General features: G+C 50.0%; 1 protein-coding gene across 1 annotated transcript in view; it reads right to left on the bottom strand.

Moving 5' to 3' along the window:
* Nucleotides 1-757: 757 nt before the first annotated feature.
* Nucleotides 758-12,774, bottom strand: part of ube3c (ubiquitin protein ligase E3C) — a 23,005-nt gene continuing 10,988 nt past the window's right edge. The window contains exons 16-22 of the mRNA XM_079361846.1: nucleotides 12,441-12,537; nucleotides 10,544-10,929; nucleotides 10,388-10,467; nucleotides 6,921-7,336; nucleotides 5,288-5,379; nucleotides 4,435-4,587; nucleotides 758-3,995 (exon numbers count right to left, since the gene is read on the bottom strand). Coding sequence (XP_079217972.1) covers nucleotides 3,780-3,995; nucleotides 4,435-4,587; nucleotides 5,288-5,379; nucleotides 6,921-7,336; nucleotides 10,388-10,467; nucleotides 10,544-10,929; nucleotides 12,441-12,537 — 1,440 coding nt within the window. The 3' untranslated portion in view covers nucleotides 758-3,779. The remainder of the gene's footprint in view (nucleotides 3,996-4,434; nucleotides 4,588-5,287; nucleotides 5,380-6,920; nucleotides 7,337-10,387; nucleotides 10,468-10,543; nucleotides 10,930-12,440; nucleotides 12,538-12,774) is intronic.

Below are 12,774 nucleotides of genomic sequence, written 5' to 3'. Positions count from 1 at the left end.
ATTTTGGGGCTTTTTCGCCTTTATTGAAGTGATGGGACAGTGGATAGTCTGAAATCAGGGGGAGACAGAGTGGGGGCTTCAGACATGGGCTGCCTGCTTGGAGGACCTCTGTACATGGCTGTACACGGACCACTAGGCCAAAAGTGGGGGTCGCATTGATGCGCTAAGGACGACACGAAAGGTCATGTGACAAAAAGATCCTCACCAACCCTTCTACTTCTTCCAGAGAGGCTGACGCTGTGCGGGGTCCAAAGTTTGGGAAGACCTGCATGATGAACATTTAAAAAGTTCTACCAATCTGGCCATGTGACATGTGATGTTCTAGTTTTCCTTTTTAGGTCATAAAGAGGAATAACTGTCATTTTTCAGCTTCAAACATTTAAAGTCTCTCAGGGTTGAGGGTTGCATTCCTCGGGGGTAAACAGGGTGGCGAGCCCAAAAAGCAGACAGGCTCTATAGAAAATCGACACCCACTTCCTGCGGCCCTCTCTCGCCTGAACTCTGGCGGCTGAGGTCAGGCCGCCTCCCCCTCAACATGACTGATGTGTGAATGACGAATCACCAGAAGCTGCATCCACAGGAGAGACGGGGCCGAAGCCAAGGCCAAAAACGTGCCGTCTAATTATGGGGATCCGCCCCTGCAGGAAGGGAAATGCCCCGAGCACGCCGCCGCTCTGGCTTTTAATCCGTTTAATTACACTCACATTGAAAACACATGTGGAGACAGACGACCGAATGAACGACACCAAAATATGGCAATGATATATTTTTTTTAATGCTGATAAAAGCTCATACACATGCCATCACATCAACAGTGTAGTAACATTAATTACAAAATGTATATCTGCTGAATATGTTATTTGATCGGGTGTTTTTTTGTTTTGTTTTACATTTAAACGGGGAAACATTCACGTTATATACAAACCCTTTTATCTGAATGTTTTTCTCTTTATAGAACTACAACACGAGCTTCAGCTGGAGCCAGCACACCGCTGTCTAACTCCCTGCTATATCAGGAGTGATATATTGATATGTAAATATAAACATGAACAACAGGTCCATCGTTTGACGGACGTTTCCCATAAAAGTTCCAAGGTAACAAAAAAAAAAGAGAAAGTGAGTTTAATGGAGAGAAAATGGGATTTATGTTTGAACTATTGTTACTGTTTATGCATCTTCTCTAAAACGAGCTAAAAGAAATACAAATCATACTGTAGGCTAGTGTGGTAGTCAAGACCACGCTAAGCCAAACCGGATCAGACCCGAGACCAGGAGGTGTAGGGACCGAGGCCGAGACCAGGCTGAGACATTTAGGGGTCGAGGCCGAGTCCAGGCCGAGACATTTAGGGGTCGAGGCCGAGTCCAGACCAAGACCAGGCCAAGACATTTAGGGGTCAAGGCCGAGTCCAGACCGAGACCAGGCTGAGACATTTAGGGGTCGAGGCCGAGTCCAGGCCGAGACATTTAGGGGTCGAGGCCGAGTCCAGACCGAGACCAGGCCAAGACATTTAGGGGTCGAGGCCGAGTCCAGACCGAGACCAGGCCAAGACATTTAGGGGTCAAGGCCGAGTCCAGACCGAGACCAGGCCAAGACATTTAGGGGTCGAGGCCGAGTCCAGACCGAGACCAGGCCTAGACATTTAGGGGTCGAGGCCGAGTCCAGACCGAGACCAGGTCGAGACATTTAGGGGTCGAGGCCGAGTCCAGACCGAGACCAGGCCAAGACATTTAGGGGTCGAGGCCGAGTCGAGGCCGAGACATTTAGGGGTCGAGGCCGAGTCCATATATATCAATGAAATATCATCAAAGGGGGCGTGTCAGTCTATCAGGACGTTACGCCGCGAAGGTTTGGGGATAATAATCTAATTATAAAGTTATTTGTTCTTTTAGAAAGTTGTCTTTCTAATATCAGGAACGATGTGGATAAATAGCCAATCCGTGGTCTTGACCGGTCTGGATTTAAAATCTGCGTTGTCTGAGATGGAGATAAAACAGAGTTAAAAAGTTTTGGATTCTAAAACGAGATCTTCAAAAAGTGGTCTCGAGACTGAGAACCGTTTGGAGTACGACAACACAACGGTACGCTTACTTCATCACCGGACTTCATTCAAAACATCTGTTCAGTGGCTACCAATGGCAACAGGAACAATCCTCCACTTGAGTTACCCGATGGCACGAGACGCCGACGTCCCGCTGAATCGTGTCACCAAAAAACAAGATGGCGGCTCAGGATTGTCTCCACGTTCGAGCAGCTGAGTGAAAACGACACGAGGGCGGAGACGTGCAACAGCAACACGGTTCAAAAAGATGGCGTGTGCACATCATCCCTTGTTAGAGATGGTGGGGATATTATATACAGGAAGAGACAAACAAACACACACACACACACACACACACACACACACACACACACACACACACACACTCACTTCTTCCCCTGAGACTGCTGTTGTGCTCGACTATCGTATCAGAAATTAAGGCTGATCACAGAAACGGAAAGGACAACAAATAAACAAAGTGCCAGTCATGCAAAAACAACAACAACAGAAAGAAACATGAACACAGTATAAGGGCCTTGTTGTCAGTGCATAATAATAATCACAATGTCGATCAACAGTCATTGTTCTAATCAATAAATTAAACATGGATACAAAAGATTACAAAGTGTAGTTTTGTGTTGAATAACCTTCAAACGATTGCTTGATCGGAGGCAGAGAGTGAGACACACAGTGAGGAGAAAAGAGTCTCAGCCTCCCGTCCATGATCAAATATAACACAACGACCCGGCTCGTACAAAAGATCAGTGCGTCCGCCCGTTTACAAAAGACAAGAAGCCACCGCCTCGTGTCGGGCTCTGCATGCACGTGGTCGCGTGGTCGCGTGTTGCTCAGTTTGAGATGAGACGATAGGGGGCGTCGTTTACAGTTTGTGGATAATGCTACCTCGATGTTCGGTGACAACTAGGACCCTTTAGGAAGCACTTTTAAAAAGGTGAGCAGCTCTCTTTCACTCAGACACACAGAGAGAAGGTCAGCGGCGCTGCACAGCTCATTTCCTGCAGAGCGGATTTCAGTCTCTGCAGATCTCTGCGAGCTGCTCCCGCCTCACCTGGAGGAGCTTTTTGATTCTTCCTGCTGCTGGAAAAACCCTGTGAAAGTGTTTGTAAAAAAAAAAAAAAAGGAAAAAGGCCAGTTTAAAGATGGAGTCAGAAGCTGCTCCATTTGTCCCTCCTGGGCCTCCGTACATGTGTGACTGGATTTGACTGTTCTGATTTGTTCAGGTGGACTCGGGACGTTTCTGGACGGAGCTGGGCGTTGAGGTTTTGGAATCAGATCGTGAGCTTTAACAGAAAATATAAACACACACACACTCTCTCTCTCAAACACACACACACACACGTGAAGCATCACTGCTGTGCTACAGCTGGCTTTTTTTTTGTTGTTGTTGTAAATATCAGGTCCCTTAAAAAAAGGGACTCCTATAATACGTCTCTGTGAGTTCGGGGCGGGTGGAGGCGGAGTTACAGGAAGAGGAGGGGCTGCTACATCAAAGCTGGAACAACAACATAAGAGAGAGAAAAGGGAAGGGCTGGAAAATAAATAAATAAATACTTTAAATGTACACTTCTCCTTCTGACATTTTAAATCGACTCCACAGTGATCATTCGAGTCTGAAAACAAATAAGAGAATGTCACGTTAGCACCCTAGCCTTACCGTTCAGTGCTATTGCCTGGATGGGACAGTGTGTGTGTGTGTGTGTGTGTGTGTGTGTGTGTGTTTCATAGTCTGGTCTGAGCCTCGGGGATATAGATCTCGATACTGTCTGCACTCTCGGTCGCAGAGCTCTGCCGAACCGAAGCGGCACGTTTGGCAGCTAGCAGGCGCTTGCGAGCCTCCAGACGCTGGCGCTCAGAGCTCTCCAGCGAGCGGTCCCTAGCCAGGGAAGGGTGGCCCTTCAGGGGCTTCTTTGGCACAGGAGGGGGCATCCTTCTCTCCTGGACAGGAACAATAAACAGTCTTTAATGACCTCTCACGGTGATAAACTGCAGTTAGGAGCAACAAAAGCGCAGCCGGCTCGGGTAAGGGTTAGCGCTGAGAGCATGCAGTTCTGAGTGAGGTTATGGTTCACAGTGGCAGCCATTTGTGTGAGGTAAAAGTGACCATTGGAGGTGGACAGGCCCCAACGGTGCATGGCAGGTAGAGAAGCAGCTCACTGTCAACAACAAGACAAAACACACAAGCAGCAGTGCTGACGTCAGGCAGGCAACGTGACAGTAACAACATCTGCATGCTACACCAAAGTTCACTGTTATCAGGACTCAAACTATTCATGTACTGAAATGACATGTAAAATCATGCATGTTAGCTAAGCATTCAAAAAGTGTTAAGATGTGTCTGTTTAGAAATGAAGTGAAATGGATTTGAAATCTGAACCTGGATTTCTGGCGGGGTCAGAGGTTTCCAGTTGTTGGCTTTTAGTTGGTGCAGTTCATCAAACTTCAGGCTGATGTTTTCGATGGACAGCTGGAGCATGTCCCAGAAACCAGCCAGGTCCTGGGAGATGGGCCGTGGGTGAGCATTGGGGTTCTGACACACACACACACACACACACACACACACACACACACACACACACACACAGAGCACAGTTATATACTATTTGCACACGTTCATGACGACGCTGCAGCTATCGTTGCAGAACCAGACACAGCTTTGAAGAGAGTCACGTGTTCATCAAAGGTTAACAGTAATGAACAGTCTATTCATCTCTCTCAGATGCATCTTAAAGGTGGTCCACTGAAATAAACAGAAGTGAGAGAACATCAGCATGGCATGTTTCATTGTTGTAAATGATTAAACAGAGACATAAACGTTTAGCGAGGCGTCGGGCTGCAGCAGCCACGGGTTCAAAACGACCTCGGCCCTTTTTCCTGCATGTCATCCCTCACTCTCTCCCGTCTCTTTTCAGCTCTGCTCTCTATTAGAAGAAAAAATTGGCCCAAAAAAATCCTCAGCTGAAGAGATGTGTTGGCTGCTTCAGTAGAGGACTGTGCATACCTGTGTCATAAAAGCCCTCTTCATCAGGCTCTGCTTCAAATGTCGTAATGTCTCTGTACTGTGAGAGACAGTAAGGGCGTGCAGATGCACACTCTACTCTCGATGCATAGTAAATGAGCGCTGGCCTGTCAGGATGATTTGTGCAGGATGATGTCAGTGTTTGGTGTGGGGGTGGGAGAGGGGGGGAAGGGGGAGGGGGGGAGCATGCAGAGGATGAAGTGACACATACCAGATTCTCCTCACACAGCTCCCGGAACTGCTGGAACTTCTGGGACATCAGCAGCTGGGCACTCCCCACTGCACTGCGGATCTTCCCCAGGACTGCAGAAAGACACAGGCGCACATGCATGCAACACACACACACACACACACACACACACACACACAGAGGCACAATGCAATTACCCACCGCTGACTGCAGGCATGTTGCAGCAATAACAGAGAGGCTGCATTTGTAATGCAGCAGACACAATGTGTTATCTGAACCTCATCCAGTCAGGGGAATTAATCACTGAAACCAAATCATACAGTCGTAAAAAAATGACAATCCCAACAACAATGTACAATCCTAAACACTGTGCTGCATCTTATTTTTTATTGATGTCATGTATCCAAGAGAAACTGCTAAAAAAATGCAACATGGTTTTAAAAGAATGAAGGAAGTATGGTGCTGCAGAAAAGGAAACATCCCTGTTAAATCACACATCCTGCTGGAGAGAGGCTGCCGGTGCATACATTAGTCTACATGAAGACAGCAGGATCACAAACACAGAGGCGGAGTAATGAATCTGCACTACAGACACAATGTCTTCAAGCTGTGTGTGTGTGTGTGTGTGTGTGTGATCTGGGAAAACATAACCTTGAGACAGGCTGCCTGTTCTGCACATTTCTGTGAAAGAATCTCTTCCCTGAAACCAAAATAGCACGCTGGCTGCATACACAACGACACTTGTGGTGCGATGAGGAAGCCGGCACAGGTAGAATCCAGTCCGTGCTGCCTGAAGCTCGTCGTCATGTATGTGTATGTGCATAGGACACATGCAGACATGATCAGACCGTGGCCTGCAGGAGCACGGAGAGAAACTCCCTCAGCGAGTCGGTGTGAGGGATCCTTCTGCAGAGCGTCTTAAGGACAGCAGCCCTTTATTGATAAATATGCACGGTATGTCTGTGGAGGCCAGAGGGCCTGAGACAGGAACAAGCAGCTATTGTGGGCCAATACCAGGAATACCAGAACCCTCCAAAACCAGAGGAGAGGACAGGAGGTGAAATGGATCCAATATCAGCGTACAACAGATCCTCACATCCTGACGTTCACGCACCTCCAGACCGTTTACAACAGATTCGAACGGATGGATGATCTGACCACACAGCCCTCAGTTTGAAGGTGCATACGACTCGCCTTCACTATGAACGTCACTGAGGTGTTACAGTGTGTATGTGCATGTGTCTCTGTGTGTTTGTGTAGCTTGCTAAGGTTCCTCTACATGGCGTGCTTCTGTAACGCCGCGAGAATCAACGACAGCATCTGACTGTCCCCCTCGTTTACCTGCAGCGTGCAGCCTAATCATCTTCATCATACTAAGATGTGACCCAGAGTGACCCTGTGCCCTGTCCCTCATTTCATCCCTTCTGGGCTTACAGTACTTTTATGCAAATCCTGCATGCAAAACATTGGCACGGTTTTTACAAGCCACAGCAAGAGACGCTTTGAATCAGACACATTTTCACCGTCCTCGAGCTCTTCTTTAGACGTGAATGTTTCTCAGAACACATTTGAAGAGACGACAGCAAACAGAGCTGCGGCCTGAGCGATGAATCTGATGCAGGCATTAAGGATCAGCTCCCGTGACTCTACTCACTCTCATCAGGCAGCTCCATCTCCATCTCGTCCTGCTCCATTTGTCTGCACCAGCCCTCCATGCGCTCCGTCTCCGCCTGCAGGAGCTTGAGGAACCAGCGGCCGTCACGCGGGCACACCGATCTGGCCACGGCCTCCAGACCGTCCACGTCCGGATCGGCCACGCTGTCCATCCACGGGTCCGGAGGGGGCAGGATGGACGGGTCGAAGCCCGCGTCGCCGTAGTCGTCGGCGGCGCAGGCGTGGTAGTGGTTCCCCGAGCCCTGGATGCTGACGGTGGACGTGGCGGCGTCACGGGAGTGCTGGCGCGGCATGGTGGCGAAGTAGCGGGGCGGAGGAGCCGGAGCTTCTGATGGGTCATCGAGGTCAGCCTGCACGGCCGTGGTCACGCTGTTGGAGCGAGTCATCCTGCGGTAACTAGGACAGAAGAAAAGAGGCGTTTAAGGTCTCTACACATCCACAACCAATCAGAGAGCAGCTTTCAGCGTAGCTCACACACAGTGCTGGGCCGCTCTCCTGGTGTGTGTGTGTGTGTGTGTGAGTGTGTGTGTTGTCACCTGGCTCATTCAGGAGCAACAGAGTGTGCAATTATCTGTCCCACTACACACACTGCTGAGGAGCTGAAGCACGCACGCACGCACACACGCACATACACACGCGCGCGCACACACACACACACACACACACACACACACACACACACACACACACACACACACACACACACACACACACACACACACACACACACACACACACACACACACACACACACACACACACACACACACACACACACACACACACACACACACACACACACACACACACACACACACACACACTCATGTGAAGATTATATCAACACACTCACATTTGGCTGCCTTCTATAGAGCAGCTCCCCATTCCAGTAATGAATGGGACGCCAGAGAGGCGTGGGTGTTTCAGGGGCTGGTAATGGTGGGTGTGTGTGTGTGTGTGTGTGTGTGTGTGTGTGTGTGTGTGTGTGTGTGTGTGTGTGTGTGTGTGTGTGTGTGTGTGTGTGTGGGGGGGGGGGGGGGGGGAGTCTGGCCAGCTAACTGCGCTGCGATTGGACGAATCTGCAGTTTAATCCCTGCTAGATTACAACTCAAAGTGGAACATGACATTTAAAAAGACGTCGCTGATTGAGCCACTCAGGAAACAAGAGATTCACTTTGACAGACTCACATGAGAGCTTTAAGAGTCCGTTCAATCTGAGCTAATCCCACATGTCATGCTAACACATGTCATGCTAACACATGTCATGCTAACACACGTCATGCTAACGTGTAATTCTATCCAAACACGCCTTTTTTTTAAAAAGGTGCCTTTCAATTATTTTGGTTTCTGCCGTCGAGTCAAATCAGCAAAATGAGAGAAAGCAGAAAAAGGAGTGACGCTAGATACCAACAGTGTTCACACACATGAACCTCAGTTTGACCTCCCTGCAGGACGACACACACACACACCCACACACACACACACTCCTCCACGACTCTTTACCTCCTCCTCTTCCCCATTCATCTCTCCTCTTCCGTGAACAAAGAGGAGCAAGGTAGTGGCTTCAAGAAGATCAAACACAGAGTGTGTGTGTGTGTGTGTGTGTGTGTGTGTGTGAGTGTGAAGCACAGTTAAAGAGTAACTCCTCCGAGCAGGTGTTCACATCTAATGACCTCAGCCTGCTTTCTATCAGCCTGCTAACAACTTCCTGCAGGGGCAGAAACGGGCAAGGCCAAACACAGCCCAGACAGAGAGACAGACGTATCAATACACAGGAGAGCGAGGCGGGGCATTTCAAGAGGAGCACAGGGGCAATAAAACATGAAGAAGGCATGTAGTAGGAGGAGGAGGAGGGGGGGGGGGGGGGGGCAGAAAGTTCATGTTTCTTATTACACTCATGTGCTGAACATGACGGAAAGATATAAATCACAACATTTCCACCCTCGCTCCAAATCCTGCCGCTTTCAGAAGACCTCGTTCTTCCTTCCTTTAAAATATCTGACTATGTGTCAGCGGTCATCCACTGTGAGCACGGAGCCATCTGGTGACCAACTCATCCTGCACACGTTGTCTGCTCACTGTTGGATCACATTCAATCAGTGCACTCACATAAAGAGAGAGAGAGAGATGGATTTTAAAAACGAGCCTGTCGGCGAGTTTATACGACTCTGCCTGAAAGTCAGGTTAAAACTAGCACGCTGTTTGTTGTCTTCTCTTCCACTCCCTCCCAGTTAATCTCAGTTCAAACAGCAAGGCAGCATGACCTGCTGCATATAAACACACACACACACACACACACTCTCACACACACACACACACACACACACTCACACACTCCCACATAAGGAAGTTAGGGCACTGGAGCGACTCTGTAGGAGTTTGGCACTCTCACCGTCTGGGAATCTAATGAAGGGGGCATCATACTCAGACCTCCCAGGTGTCCACACACACACACACACATATGCATGGGTGAACTGACACACACACACACACACACACACACGCTAACTGGTAAACAACTAAAAAAAATATTCTCTCCAAACATTAACTGGAGAAATGCAGAGTCTGTGCTGAGTGGACTACAAGGTGTCTGCGTGAGTTAATGTTTGGCCTGGTCAGTCATCTGAGACCCCCCCTCCCCTTTCAGAAAGCCCCTCACACATTCCCTGACAGTGAGCGAGCGTCGGGGTTAAACTGCTGGACTCGCTCTGACCTTTGATTAAAGGTGAGGCGTCTCTGAATTCATGCATGCCTCGGCAAGAGCACAACAAAAAAAAAAAAAAACCCAGGACATTAGCGACATTAGCGACACTAGCAAGCAGAAGGTCACAGTGTTGACACAGTTGTTAAAGGGAGACAAAGCAACCAGAAGTGTCTGAGCGTCCAATCAGAGGCCTTGGAGTTCCCCCCATGTGACGTCAGCTGATGAAAAAAGCAGCTTCTCTTCAAACTGGAAACATTATGAGAGTCCGAACAAACCCAATAAAACTCCCTCCTTTTTTTCTCCCTCACCCCCTCCCTCGCTCGCCCGCCCGCCCCCCCCCCCCTCCCTCGCTCGCCCGCCCGCCCCCACCCCTCTCCCTCGCCTACACAAACACAGCCTCAAAGTAGCCTGAATCACAATGACTGAAGCAACAGATGGCTGTCAACTCACCCCCTCTGCCTTCCCAGCTACCATGCACCACATCCTCTGGCCCAGCTGTCACTCTGGGCCCCCTGGCTGAGGGGGGGGGGGGGGGGGGGGGGCTCTGACGCCAACCTCCCCCTGATCAGGGGACAGCTGCTACGGGGAAGCCGGTTGCAGGGGGGCACAAGCTCGCACAGCCCAGTACAAACTTCTCTCTGTCTCCTGTAGTCCATCCCTCCACTCAGACTTCTCCAGCTTCTCTCTCTCTCTCTCTCTCTCTCTCTCTCTCTCTCTCTCTCTGTGTCTCTCTCTCTACTCACCAGCGCTCATCCTCCACCTGAATTCCTATCGACTGGAACTTGGACTGCTCCTCCGTCGGCTCGCCTTCCTCCGGGTCCACCTGAGAGGTCGAGGAGAAACGGTCAAAGTGCATCCGAGAGCAGAACTTCAAACGGAGACCGATCTGCTCCACAAACCTGGATCCCTATGGAGAGGCATTTGCGGAGCGCTTCCCTCTGCGCCTTGCTATCGGCGGAGACGTGAGCGACGGCAGAGGTCGTGGCGGTGGCCGTGATGGTGATGGTGCTGTTGGTGACGTGCTGGCTGGCGGGGCCGTGCACCTGAGCGTTAGCCGCCTCGATGGCTGCCGTCAGGGCCTTCATGCTGTCGATGCTCTCTGTTGAGTTGGACAGGCCCGGCTGCGAGCTGATGCCCGACCGCTGGCCGGAGCCGCCGTCCATGTAGGCGTCCTGGGCCGACTCGGTGCTGCTCTGGGCCGTGATGGAGATGAAGGGTTTGGATGGGGTGGTCCGCGGTGGGACTGGGGGCGGCGTCTTCTTGTAGGTGGTGATGCATGATGACACTGTGAGGAGGAGACAGAGACAGAGAGATGAGACACGTATGCATCAATAACAGGAAGTGGAGTCCCATGGATGGCGGTCTCCGTGCTGGAAATGCTGTCTCAGGCTAACTTTGAGTCAAGCTAACGACAGGCTGAGAGCTGAGGCGGGTTTTAAGCCTCCTGACAAACCGTTACACGGCGCCCACCTGTCAATCAGCTCAGCTACACGCCTTATTGTGAATAACTCTGATCCTTCATCCAATCAAAACTGCTGAGTCATCAAAACATCCCCCCGTACAGTGTGTGTGGATGGAGACATGAGCTAATCACACCTATTTGGTTTTTTGAAGCAGGCTGTAAACATGTTCATGTCTGCTGTAAAAACAGGCTGTTTGAATGGGTGTGTATGTGACTTCCTGTGCTGCTGCAGCCAGCCTCTAGTGGACACTCCAGGTACTGCAGGATGTTACACTTTAAAGCATCGGCTTCATGTTGCTGTTTGGTCATAACTGGCTACTTTCTCCACGCTCGGGATGACCACGACAGAGTACAAGGTGATAAAAACAACAAAAACTAGAAGCAGGTATAAAAATAAGACGCAGTCAATAAAATAGTGTAACTGTTTATTTTTTATCTCTTGAGATGGACGGATACTTTATCGATCCCGAGGGACATTCAAAAAGGAAAAAGAAGAGTACACAACCTGTGCAGGGATCAAGACAGATGAGACGTGGACAGTGTAGACTTCCTGTTTGTACAGCAGTGTTTGACAGAGTCAGACAAAGAAGAAGAAGAAGCGTGTGATTCAAAGAGACGAGACAGAACGTGGAACGATAAGAAGACTTTGAAGAGAGAAGCGTGAAGATGACAGAAATGTTAGTAAATCCATTCAGAGTTTGCATGAGAGGAAAACTGAGTCGGAGACAGCTGACAGCCCGAGGTCATACGTCCCCGTGTTGCGGTGCCAAAAAGCACAGTAGATTAGGGCCAACTTTAACAAATCACAGCCTTGTCTAGTAACAGGATTAGCATGTCAGCCACTTGACCCACTGATCTAGATGGTTACACCGTGCACGCACTTACTGTACACATCCTCAACAGTTGCTTTCTGAGTACAGCTCTGCAGGCCGACTGCTGTTTACAGCGAGTGCAGACGCTAACACACAGGACTCAGAGGGCTGGCTTTGGAATCAAAGCAGAGAGATATTTGTGGCTCAGTGCTGCTCAGTAACTCTGTCCGTCTCCCTCTCAGGTTACAGCTCCAGGTTCTGCACACAATGGAGCCTCTCTCAGACACTGAATCACAAAGCTTTGTGTAGAGACACGCCAGCAGAAGGAAGCCAAAACCAGCCACCTCCTACGACACCGTGCCTTGGAATCTCTCTTCCTGCCCCGGTGCTATCATCAAAACTAGGTCGCTCGCTCTCGCTCTCGCTCTCTCTCTCTCTCTCTCTCTCTCCTCGCACTGCAGCTGAACTAGGACAGCGGGTTTCCTGGATCCCTTTAATCCTGACTGAAGACAAACATCCTACCGTGGCGGGAATCACTGCTCTGTGTGCGTGCGTGTGCGTGTGTGTGTGTGTGCTGCAGACAACTGTTGCCAGCCACACCCAGCTCGAGCAGCCATGTCTAAAACTCTCCGAGCCGGATGTTGTCTTGCCACCTCGCTGACAGAGAGGCCTGGACACACTGGAGGGTGAGCAAGAGGGCTGACTTCATCCACCCACACCTCCCTCTCCGCCTCAGCGCCGGTGATTGGATGATCCCTAAAAAGATTTCACTCAGGTTTTGACAAGCTGTAAAAGTCCTCAGACAGGAAGAATGCTGCTTGGAGATTAGATCACAGTGCTGAGTGTTTTTAATGGG

Source organism: Symphodus melops (genome assembly GCF_947650265.1).
Source record: "Symphodus melops genome assembly, chromosome: 14".
NCBI lineage: Eukaryota > Metazoa > Chordata > Actinopteri > Labriformes > Labridae > Symphodus > Symphodus melops.
Note: the sequence above shows the minus strand (reverse complement) of the source record. Positions and strands in the feature narration are given on the sequence as shown.